This window comes from Apodemus sylvaticus, chromosome 12, assembly GCF_947179515.1.
Source record: "Apodemus sylvaticus chromosome 12, mApoSyl1.1, whole genome shotgun sequence".
NCBI lineage: Eukaryota > Metazoa > Chordata > Mammalia > Rodentia > Muridae > Apodemus > Apodemus sylvaticus.
This window is the reverse complement of record NC_067483.1, coordinates 17,149,898-17,161,875: the sequence shown is the minus strand read 5'-3', so window position 1 is coordinate 17,161,875 and position 11,978 is coordinate 17,149,898. Positions and strand designations below refer to the sequence as shown.

The following is an 11,978-nucleotide window of genomic DNA, read 5'->3' as shown; positions in this document are numbered from 1 at the left end:
TAACACCACTTGTTTCAAGAACCAAACATACACTGACTTTTTAACTGTGTCAAGAAATGACACGAAGAGAGGACTTGAAACTTGTCAGAGATCTCATGTAAGGTATTTTCTCCTGCTGTTTAATGACCCAAACTGGTCTGACAACTTGTGTGGGATTCCAGATGACAGCTTTATTTATGTGAATAAGGTACATTAAGTACTTGGGAACTGGGCCTTACTCCCACCCTCTATAAACCCAAGGTAACAGGACTGTTACAAAGAACCAAGTCATGAGGAGAGAGCAGATCTCTCAGAGCCTAGCAGCTAAAACACTCAGCCTCCCAGTCTTTACCTGCTTGCAATGCTATCAATTTTTAAAAATAAGATCATATATATCCTAACTCAGATCATATATTCTTTCCTTACAGCCCACATCTGCCTGAGAGGTTTTGCTAATTAAAAATTCAACACTGTTCCACATCCTTTTAAAAAGTGACCAGCAATGTGGTGCTAGCGACTGGCTCAGCTTAGGGCAGAGCGCCTGCTCGCCATGTTCTAGATCCCAGTTCTCACCTCGAAGGAGCCACTCCCTAAAGGAAGCTTAGTAACCATTTCAATCACATCTTTTCCTTCTGACTCCTCTGGAGTTTATTTTTAATGACAGTGTGTAGTGTGGGTACCAGTTTGTGGCCAAGAGCACAGGACCCTGAAGAGGCCCGAGGTGTACGATGCCCGTGGAGCTGGAGCCGCAGGTGAAGGAGGGGTATGCACCCCAGCCACCGAGCCACCCCACCAGCCTCCGTAGAGCCACTCCGCCAGCCTCCGTAGAGCCACCCCGCCAGCCTCCGTAGAGCCATCCCACCAGCCTCCGTAGAGCCACGTGCCAGCCTCCATAGAGCCACTCCGCCAGCCTCCGAGCCACCTGCCAGCCTCCGAGCCACCCGCCAGCCTCTGAGCCACCCTGCCAGCCACCTCTTTTCTTTATAGCAAATTTTTTTTTACACTGCCAAAATATGGTTTAAGTTAAAAACTGTACACTTTCACATATAAACAAATGAAAAATATGTAACAATAAATTTCCAGGAGGAAATTAAAATCAAAACCACAATGAGATTACTCTATATCCATCAAGATAGATGGACCTGGTATAATCAGTAAAAACATGCACCGGCAGGTTTTGTTACAAGTATCCTTAGCATAGCTGATTAGCCAGACTGCCTCCACAGCATTCAAGTCAAACAACCACAGGAAAGCAGTTTGCTTCACAACTGAAATCACGCGTCTGAAGTCAATTTTAAGAACAAAACTGTCGGGCATGGTGGTGAACTCCTGTAATCCCAGCTGCACAGGACGCTGAAGCACAACACTCTAAGTTCAAGGCCAGTCTGAGCTACTTAGCAAGACTGCCTCAAAATCAAGTTGGAAGGGATGGAAGACTTTTTAGCTCAGTGCTAGTGGGCTTATGCTGTTTAATAAACTAGGACCCAAGTCCATCAACCCATGAAATTCTGCAAATAGTTTCTTCTTATCCCCAAGTCTAGGTAGTCAATACTGCAAAAATCTTTCAGAATAAACTTAGAAGCTGTTTCTAAAGTTCACAATGAGCTTTAAAACACAACTGTGGTGCTCATTAGCACCACATGTGAAAGGTTGTCCTTAGGCTGCCTCCGTCTTCACAAGTCACACAACATGGCATTCAGTCAAGGAAAGACATCACGAGATTTGAGAACTACTACTGATGTCACCGCACATACAGGAATAATAGCCACCTCCCCCAGGAAGCTCTGCTTCCCACCTTTGTAGAAGTCGTCAGGCACAGAGAAGCTGAGAAATTCTGCCTTACCGATCTACCCAGCAGCTACTGCTCAAAACAAGAGGTAAGTCTAATCTTACCTCAACCAAAGGCAAATCTTCAGAACTACCCCATAGCCCCGATATAAGCAAGTTCCAGATTAAGAAAAACATGTCTTGTATATGAATTAAGCCGCAACAATAAAATGGACACATCTCAGAACATGCATGATGTAGACTCTGCTGTGACTCTGAGCTCTCTTTCTGGTGGCTTGTTAACTAGAAATGAGGGTCCCGGATGATTCGGCAGGGGATGGCACAACTGGCTACTGTATCGCCTGGGTGTATATACCAACAACTGAAGAGAGTGACAGGAGACAACGCATGGGCACACACACTCTGCCACCACAACTGCTTCTTTCTATGCACATTCTTCTCAACGTGACACTTGGGACAACAATGGCAAACTATGCAGGCCTGAACAGAGGGAACAGGGCCACAGGGGAACTGTCACTACCACTCTCTATGAACTTGGGGGCCTCCTTTTAATTACTAATTAAGACGTTAAACCTGGTATCATTCCCTTTTGGGGGGAACTGGGCCACTGAGAAAGCTCCAGCACAACCATGCCCACACAGAAGCTTACCAGGAGAAGACGCGGAGGGTGCAGGGAAGGAGGGCAGCAGTTTTTACTGACTTACTTTACATGAAGAGTTACCTTGTGTAACTCTTCATGCTTCTGCTGAGTCAGTCTAAATAGTGCCACCTGCTGACAGGCGCATGGTGAAAAACAAACTCTACAGTGGACACAAGATGACAAGGAGACAGGAAGCAAACAGGCAGTAAACTCCCTGAACAAGGAAGGTGGAAAGGGGACCAGGAACTGCTTCATCCCTATGCTAGTCCATCCCCACAGCATGGTGTTTTTGGGGTGGTGACAAGAACAGACAGAGTGCAGAAGGGCCCAGCCTTGCACACGCGCCTCCCTGGCCCACAGCTATGCTGTAGCGCCTTTCCCTTTACAGTCTTACTGCACAAGACAGGAGAATGCAGAGCGACAAGACCAAAGCTATCCTCTGAAGGAAGCAAACTAAACTCAGTCTCTAGCAGCCCAGGTGCCACCAGACAGAGCCTGGTCCTCTAGGCTCTGTCCTCCAGCAGAGCCGCAGCTACACCTTCAGTGCAGTAGACTTCTTGGGACCATGTAGACATCTAGGGGCCTTGACAGCGACAGGCAGGCAGTTAGGTGGATGCACACTGTATTAGCATTTGACACTGAAGCGAGCCCGTGAGGATGGCCACTTACCCGTCCAAGGGAAACAAAGCATTCCCAAAAGCAACAGCTTCTGACTGCACCACTGCATCTGCAACTTCTTTTTGGAACGGCCTTCACTCAACCATACTTGGACACCACAGGTCTCCGATCACACATAACCACTTTCCCTCCGGGACCATTTAAAACAAAAGTCAATTTTACTCTAGGTAACTATCCCAATTTATATAGTCTTACTAATAAGCATAAAAGTGTCACTTGACTTTACAGAGTGCTCATTTCCACGCCCAAAGTCGAGTTTTTAACTTCCTGAACACAAGTAAAGTGAAATTCCCTTCTCTCTCACTCTCTCTCACACAAATCACAAGCTGGAGACCAAACCCTGGAGCAGACTCTCTGTAAGTCTATTATGCAAACAATAAGACAATGGCCCATATTCTGATCTCTGTACCCATCTGTGCATCCCCATACTGAGGCTTAAGGAGGGAGTAAAAGTAAGACCAGAAAACAAAAGAAAATATCACTGTTCAATGCATTCAGTCTTAATGCAGTACTTCTAGAGCTGTATTTAAACACCTAGATTTAAGAAATTATGACTGAGTAATTATGATACATGCAATGAGGACAAACAAATAAATAAAAGATAATGTAAAGACCTAGCAAGGAAGTCAATTATGTATGTTCAAAATAGTAGTAAGAATTCTAGAAGTACTCAAACTCCAAAAGAATGTATGTGTTAGAGAGAATGTGAGTTGAGGAAGACTTAGAAGACTGATAACCTAAGGTCATCACAGGAGGGGCTGGCACGGACCCTGTGTTTAAGGAAAGGCAGTATTTATGAAGAGAGAATGGGCAGCTAGGACTCTGAGTTGGAGTCTATTAAAGCCCAGGGTCCCTCTGAAAGAAACTATAATACGACTAAGGATTGATTTAGAAAGATGTGTCTGATGGCAGTATCCAAAAGATGAGATGGACGTGCTGAAGCCAGAGGAGCAGGTAGGGAATTACTGTACATCTATGGAATCAAGATCCACCAGCACATGCCGTCAGTCCTGCATGACTAAAGAGCAGAGGCAGGGTGACGAGGGAAGACAGTGAAGGGTGCAGAGACCCAGCATGCTGACTGACGGTTAACGGTACCACTACAAGAAATGGGTACTTCTGTGATTAAAAAAATAATAATCAGTGTTTTTATACGGATTAAATTAAAAGTGACAGCTGACCTTCAGGAGCCACAGCACAGACTCATCATTATTTTCATTAGCTCCCATGCACACGGATGACAAGCCAGTCCTTTAATCTGACCCCAAAGCCCTCTGCAGCCTCTTCATCCAGCACAGCCTCTTGTGCTAACCATCCTTGGACGAAGCCATGATCTCACGCATTGCTCTCTCTGCCCACTCATCTTCAGGACAGGAACATAAACCACGAGGAGCAGGGCAGCTCCATCTCACACTGGGCACTGGGAAGCTTGCAAAGTAACCTTCAAAAGCCAAAGGTGGACTGGAGAGATGGCTCCGTGTTAGGGGCGCTGGGTGCTCCTGTAAAGGACTGGGGTTTGGTACCTAGCACCACATGGAAGGTCACAACCACATATGTTTAACTCCAGTTCCAGGGGATCTGAAGCCCTCTTCTGGCCTCTAAGGGTACCAGGCACACAAGATGCACATACATACATATAAAGTAAAACCTCGGATAAACTACCCCTTGAATTAGCACTGGACACAGCTAATGCACCAAATCAAATGAATCAAAGGTCAAATTTTCCCTAGAGCACAAAAGGAAAAGGACCCAGGGCCTGGCCTCCACCACCTAAAACAAACACCCACAGGCCACTTCCCTTTCAAACCAGAATTATCCCAAAAGCAGAGAATTCTCTGCAAAAGTCCTGTCACACAGTGCCCCATCAAGAAAATCAGAGTCTATAGCATGAAACACTCAGTGAGTGCTAGTCTCTTGCTTCTGTTTTGTTGGTTGTTTGTGATAAAAGCCTGGCTGGCCTCAAATCTCTGCTTTAGCCTTCCAAATACTAAGATGACAAGCATTACAAACATGAGCTACAATGACAGTCAAAACAAACAAAAAAAACAACAAAAAACCCAAACAACAACAAAAGCCTTAACATTTCTTAAAGAATGGGAAACATTAAATAAGCTAAAAAGTATAAACAACAGCTTTAATGCAGAAATGCTCCTACGTACACGGATCCCAACCTGTGCTCTTAACTGAAGAGGAGTTAAGGAAACTCTTCAAGTATGGAGTCAACTCATACTGGACTCCACATAAGTTTAAATTCTTATTTCCTAATTAAATGTGAAAAGTGGTGAATAAGTAGACCCCAGCTGCACTGAAGTTAATGATAATTTAAATTCAAAACATGTACTTTCTTCCACTTATAGTCCCAAATCCAATACTAAAAGAAACTATTTTAACTAAAGAAGAGTTCTTCTTTGGGGGGGTTTTAAAAGATTTTTTTTTTTACAATGTAAATATTACAAAAAAAAAAACTTTTCTAAATATCTCTCAAATACTTGTTGAAAACCAAATACTATCTTTTAAACTATGTATCTTTCTTGAAAATCAATATATCTAGAACACAGTAAGAATGTAAGAGTACTCTACCCTATGGGCTTTAAGTATAAAACCAAAAAGTCCCAAACATAGAAAAGACCCCCCCTTTCCTAAAATAAAAAGTCATGACTTAGTGTTAAAGAAAACTGTGCTAGCCTGAAAATGTATTCAAAATAGTCTGGATTATTTTGCAACTTGCTCTTAGTGCAATCACCACAACCTGGAAAGGAAGTCCCTCTCCCTTGTTTTATAGGGGACACTGAGGCTCACATTCAGGTTGGTTGGCTCAGGTCTCGCTGGAATGTAAGCCCCTCCCTACTAAGTGCTATTACTGATCACACCCCTCCCTCTGAGAGCTCCACACCCCAGCCTCTGCCTACCTCCACAGTACAGAAGGCAGTGCAGGACTGTGGTGGAGGAGTGGGCTCATCTACCACCCAGCTGGGTGGCACACACTTTTCTTCTACATCTGGACCCAGGAGAAAGGTCTGCACAGGAAATCAAGTGCTTTACTTTGCTAATCCCCTGCTCACTGAAATAGTTACCTGACTAAAAGGCCTCTTCCAACAGCGTTTTATATCACAACTGACCAGTCTATTCCTTGCTGCAGCAGAGCAAGCCAAGCATTTCACCTGGCGGGCAGGGCTATGCCTGCTCCCACCTCCATCTGAGAGGCTGTGCTGCATCCCTTAGACCACCTAGGAGGCAGACCTGACTCAATGCCCACGAAGACTGGCTGTAAGTACTTCCAACAAGTGAGAGAACCTCAGGCAACACCCACCAACACTTCACCACAAGAGAAATTCTAGCAATGGCCTAAGAAAACAAATGCAGTACATATTACTAATGAATTTTAGAACTGATTTCTCTCCAACAGAAACAGCACTTACTTATATTCCATACTTTGGAGGCAGAGGAAGGATCCCCCAGTGTGAGGTAAGCCTGGGTTATAGTGTGAAACTGCCTCAGAAACAACAAAACACTACTCCTTTTCACTACCCTCTCTTACATACAGACTGTAGAATCTAATACAACAAGAGAATTCTGGTATCCAAACTTCTAGGTAGCTGCTCTCTCTATGGACTCTGACTGACACAAATACATTCAGATTTTCTCAAAGAAATAAAATTTAGACTAAAACCCACTGTAATATTTTCTTTCCCAAGCTCCAGCACAACTCATACATTATCTGTATTGCAAACTCAGTAGAAATAATAGGTCAGTCAAGGACAACACAGCCAATCCGCATATTTACAGAAAAAAAGGGACAATTTCACAAGTTTTTTTCCCTCTACTAATTTACTAATTTTAGTAAGTAAAGGACTTGTGATGAGTTCAAGTGTGGCTTACGAGTGAAGTGACAGTAAGAGATAGGATCTTTTATTCAAATATTAATACTATTTGTCCAGGTCAAACAAGCAAGCTCAAGCATTAAGCACAACTGGAAGAGCTCCCATACAATACCAGCCCGGGAGACGGCCATGATAACCAGCATGGGTTGTTTCTACCTGTGTATCTAGTCAGCGAAGGCTTCAACAGTGTCAGTGCCCGTAAATCATTCAAGCACAGGGATAAAGCTAGTACCCAAAGCCACAGAGGTTTTTCTGTTCCTAAGTGTTTATGGTTTATCTTTATTAAAAACTGGAAGAGAACTGTGTTTAACATTTGGTGCTTGCAGCTATTTTTCACGCGTGAGAACTCTAACAAAGAACTACACACATTTCCTAGGATACTATTAATGAGTATTCCCACTATAGTTCCTTGGACCTATTTGTAGAACTGCATAAAAGTCTACTGCAGCTGGGAAGAAAGTGAGATTTAAGTCTCCTAAAAGGAGGACCACTACTCAAGTTTTAATATAATGTAGTGGTACAGAATCACCCAAACCCCATTTTAAAAGCTATGAACTGTCATTTCTAGAGTAAAAAACCACATTTGTTTATTCCTGTTTCTCTGATGTGGACTAGTAAGCACGCTCTCGGATTAGCTGGTGGACTTGTCACCAACTCCTAACCATGGTGTCTAACCAGTGTCCATGGTTAAGACACTGTGTGCTGGACTTCACCCTCAGGGCACATAATATAAAGCTGGCATTCAAGTACATGTTCTTACCCATAAATATCATTAGTTTAAAAAAAATTAAAGAAATCCACTCTCTAGTTATCAGGCACAATATTCTGAACTAGTATACCTTAACAAAAAATTGAGTTCATTTTTTCCTTCATCCACTGAGGGCTAATATGCTTCCCTTGGTCATAAACACCAAGAAAGACAAATATGGTTCCTAAGCACTGAGAAGCTGCATAACTATAGCCAAAGTTACTTCCGGGGAAGGTTAAAGGTAGCCCATGAATTTCCCCTTCGTCAGGTCTGTCTCCACCAGCCTTGGCCCCACGTGCTGCTTCTCCACCTCCAGCACCAGCCCTTCAGCCAGGCTGGGGCACGGGCGGGGCAAGGGCTGAACGGCGCTGGTCACGTGGGCTGCGCGGCCGCCATCTTGCCGGGCGGGGGAGGGGCAGCCCCGACTAGCTGCTGTCTGTGGGCCGCGTCCACGCGCGACCCCCGCGTCCTCAGGTGGACCCCGCGCCTCCGCGAGCGGCCGGCCTGCGCTCCAGCGCGCTCCCTGCAGAATCCCGTCCGCGCCCTAACTTCTGTGCGCGTAGGTCTTCACCGAGGGCCGAGCAACCGCTGGGCGGACGGCGGGAATCCACACTTCCAGCCCACCAGCACCGGCAGCCTCAAGGGTGACAGCCTGTGAGCCGCGAGATCCGCTCAAACACCACGACCAAAACAGTGTCAGCTGGAGGACTTGGGGACCCGCAATAACCCCACACACACCTCCACAAGGTGGGATCTAAGTTGTTTCATCAGACATAAATGGTTTGTTCATCAACCCTAAACAACTACGCAAAGCAGTAGCCGCTGTGTCTCCCGCGCTGTCTTAGCACGTCAATCCCTGTAGCATTTATTCCCTACTCCCACTTCCGGAGAAGTGATGATGTGCTGAAATTAGTGGCAGGACGCCCAATCTCCTTTGTCCACTCCTCCCCAGCACTTACTGGTGGCCAGAAAAGGCCATGCACTGCAGTCAAGGTAAAGATCTCATTACTCTATAGCACATACCTACCCACACTCTGTCCACATGCAAAGCAACATGAAAGGGAAAAGGAGACCCTTACAGTTAAAATTCTGCAATCAGTGGTTACCTGTGTTGGTATACTATCAATGGAATGATATAAATTGTCCCGTTGTGGGACATTTTCTTCAGATCAAATTCAAGGTTATCTTATACTGTCATAAGAAGACTGTTCCTGAACTCATGCTCTCTTCTCTAAGTTTAACAGTTCTGTGGTGCAGATTTTCAGGTAGATTTTAGTAGGCTTAACAGTGAATTAAGCTTTTACCATCATTACACACACACACACAAACACACACACACACACACACACACACGTGTCTGCTGGTAGTAGAGATACTAGAAGGAGGTATGACTTTACAATCATCAAAAAAATTCGAGGTATTAGTTTTATATCTGGGTTTTGTTAAGATTTACAAAATAAAACATGAACTTGTGATTTCACAAATGCCTCACGGGGGTGGGGTGGGGGGACTAAAGTACTCTGCCTACATTACCTCTAAGGCCCTTTGCTACGGACTCTAACCGCCCTAGGTTCTTGGGTAATACAATCATTAGTGAAACATAATGCTCAATTTTAGTTCTACAGTATTGGATACCGGCTGATACATGTTAACTTCCAAGCGAGGAGGGAGGGAACTTCCCCTCTGAAAGTGGAAAAGCATGGCATCCAAATCAGATCTGATCCACAAAAATAAGATCTTAATCTACAGTTTTTTACTGCAATCGAACCGGATCCCCATTAAATCGCCATTCGTAAGTGGTTTATTGGGCCTAATTAAATTGCTTTCAAGACTGTAAAAATTCTTTAATGTTTGCGACAAAGTAGATTCGTATGTACTAGATGTTTTAATAATTCTTTTAGACAACGTTAATGCCTACATTAAAGACCTAAGAGATCACCAGACCCCAAATCTTAAATAGAAATCAAGCACCTTAGGAAGGCTTGGTTGATGGTCTGTTAAAGGTTTAGCCAGGCCGTCCCAGGTCTTTTACTGAGATGACCGATTTTTGTACTTAGGTCAGCCAATTCATAGGTCTCCATAGAATATCTCTCCCCCACCCCCAGTGAATACAAAGTTCTACTAAAAGCCAAAAGACCTACCAAAACCTTCACTGGCACACACTAAGTATGAAAAGTCCCTTATGCCACTGGCAAGGGCAGTCACCTCGGAATGCCAAGGGATAAGGCGGTTTTAAACTGGCTGAGACTAGGAAAGAGGCCACCCAGGGCTAGACAACCCGTGGTTGACAGTCACGCCACCCCACCCCACCCCACAAGCGCTTGGCTTTCCCCTTGCACCTAGCGCCCAAATACTCAAGCCCAAAATGTCCCATGAACATCCTCATCTGAGATGTTCAGGGAGCTCCACGTCTTCCGTGACAACTCGTGCACGTTAGAGGAGAATTCTAGAGCATTCTGTTATGGCGGGTGGCTCTATGTGCATGTGGGTGACTGGAAATGAGCCGCCCGAGAAATGATGCGGCCGAGAGCCACGGAGTGGTTATTCCGAGACACCTGAATGAGGCTGGGGCCAGAGGTGGATTCCGAGGTCTCCGAGGGGGAGGCCGGAGCTGCGACTGCACTGCCACTCCTTCGCACCTCTGAGCACCTTACCTGGGCCCTGGAGCCCGCAAAGTTGCTGGGCTCCAGCTCCGCGTCCTCGGGCTCCACCCGGAGTGCGCCGCGGAGCCTCTCCAGGTGCTCCCTCAGGGTGACCCGCTGGTGGAAGGAGAAAGCCGGGTGCAGCGAAGCCATGGTGAAGAGCAGCAGCAGTTCCTCCTGGGCCCTGAAGCCGAGTCCGCCTCCAGTCCCGAGCTTGGCGCAGCCGCCACCTTCCGGACCAGGGCCGTCTTTCTCCGCGTCCTGCTCGCCATCGCCACTCGGCTCGCCCTCCACGCTGCCCCGCGAGCCCTCGGCTCGAGTCGCGCGCAGGCTCCGGAGCACGGCGTCCACCTGGGGCAGGAGGCGGTGCAGGCGGCTGGCGGCCTCTCTGTTCTCCGAGCCCAGCAGCGCTAGGTAGACGATGAGGCGCGAGCGCACGGCGGGCTCTCGGAAGTCGGCCAGCGACCCCGGGTCCGAGAGGCCGTTGGCCTTAGCCTCCGAGTCGCGCAGGTAGTGGTAGTCCTTGCGCGCCAAGTCCTCCAGGCACGAGCCGAGAAAGCGCAGCTCCAGCGGGTTGCAAAGGTCCAGCAGTCCGCACATGAACTCCAGGCGCTGCGCCGAGCCCAGCACCAGCCCGAACCACTCATACACCCGCTCCTGTTCGCGCAGCGCCGCCGCGTGCCCGCCGCCGCCCGACATGCCCGCGCCCGCCGTCGGCCGGCTAGCAACAGGCGGCTCGAGCCCCCGGGGCGGCGACGGCGGCCGCGGCGGGCCCCGCGGCAGGCCCGTGGGCGGCGGCGGCGGGCGGCAGTCGCGGCGACGGCGCAGCGGCGCCTTTGCGCCCGGCCGCGCGTCCGCCTCGGGCTCCTCCGTGTCGGGCGGCGGCTCGCTGGGGTGCGTCGACTTCGGTGGCAGCTTCATCCTCAGCATCCTCAGCTAAGGCGGTGCGGACATGCGAGCGAGGGAGCGGGGGCGGCGGGAGGAGCCGAGCGCCCGGGCGGCGGCACGGCCGTCAAGAACGTTGCCCCTCCATGCCGCCGGGGCGGGCCGGGGGCGGGTCTCTCCGACCGGGGAGGGGGGGCGGTGGCCGGCCGGCAGTTTCGTCCTGGCCAGAGGCGGGGCGTGCCCGCGACGGCTCCTCCCCTGGGCTCCGTGCCCGCTGGGGAGTCCGGTGCGGGAGGAGCAAGTCGACGGGCGCGTCCTCCTTCCGCCTTCTCCGCGTCCGCACGGGGCTGGCGGTGACGGCCTGAGCCGTTCCCTCTCGAGCCGGCGCTGGCAGAGCCGCTTGGCTGGGAGGAGGAGGAGGAGCAGCGGGGCTGGGCGGAGACACTGGCGGGCTCCGCGCACTGCACTCCAGCCAATCAACGTTTAGATCTGGCGTGACGCGCGCTCCTCGTCCGCCCCCGTCCCCTGCCAGGAGCCGCCCTCTCCGAGAAGCCACGCCCACCTCCTGCTGTGCTGTAAGGCTCTGGCAGGTCCCGCGCGGTCCTAATGCTTGATGGGTTCCAGCAGACTGAGGACGTGGGTTTGGGACTTTGGGACCTCGGCGAGGTGAGCTCGGCCGGGAGCGGCAGAAGTGGGCGAGGTTCACGTAGGAGGAGGGAAATCGAGTTAGTTTTTCT

General features: G+C 48.7%; 1 protein-coding gene across 3 annotated transcripts in view; it reads right to left on the bottom strand.

The window, feature by feature from the left end:
* Zcchc2 (zinc finger CCHC-type containing 2) overlaps positions 1-11,397 on the bottom strand; it is a 47,340-nt gene extending 35,943 nt beyond the window's left edge. The window contains exon 1 of one of the 3 annotated variants that reach the window (XM_052199860.1): positions 10,369-11,397. In XM_052199860.1, the coding sequence (XP_052055820.1) occupies positions 10,369-11,286 (918 nt within the window). In that variant the 5' untranslated portion in view covers positions 11,287-11,397. The remainder of the gene's footprint in view (positions 1-10,368) is intronic. The other 2 variants (XM_052199857.1, XM_052199858.1) reach the window with 2 other exon arrangements.
* Positions 11,398-11,978: the final 581 nt, after the last annotated feature.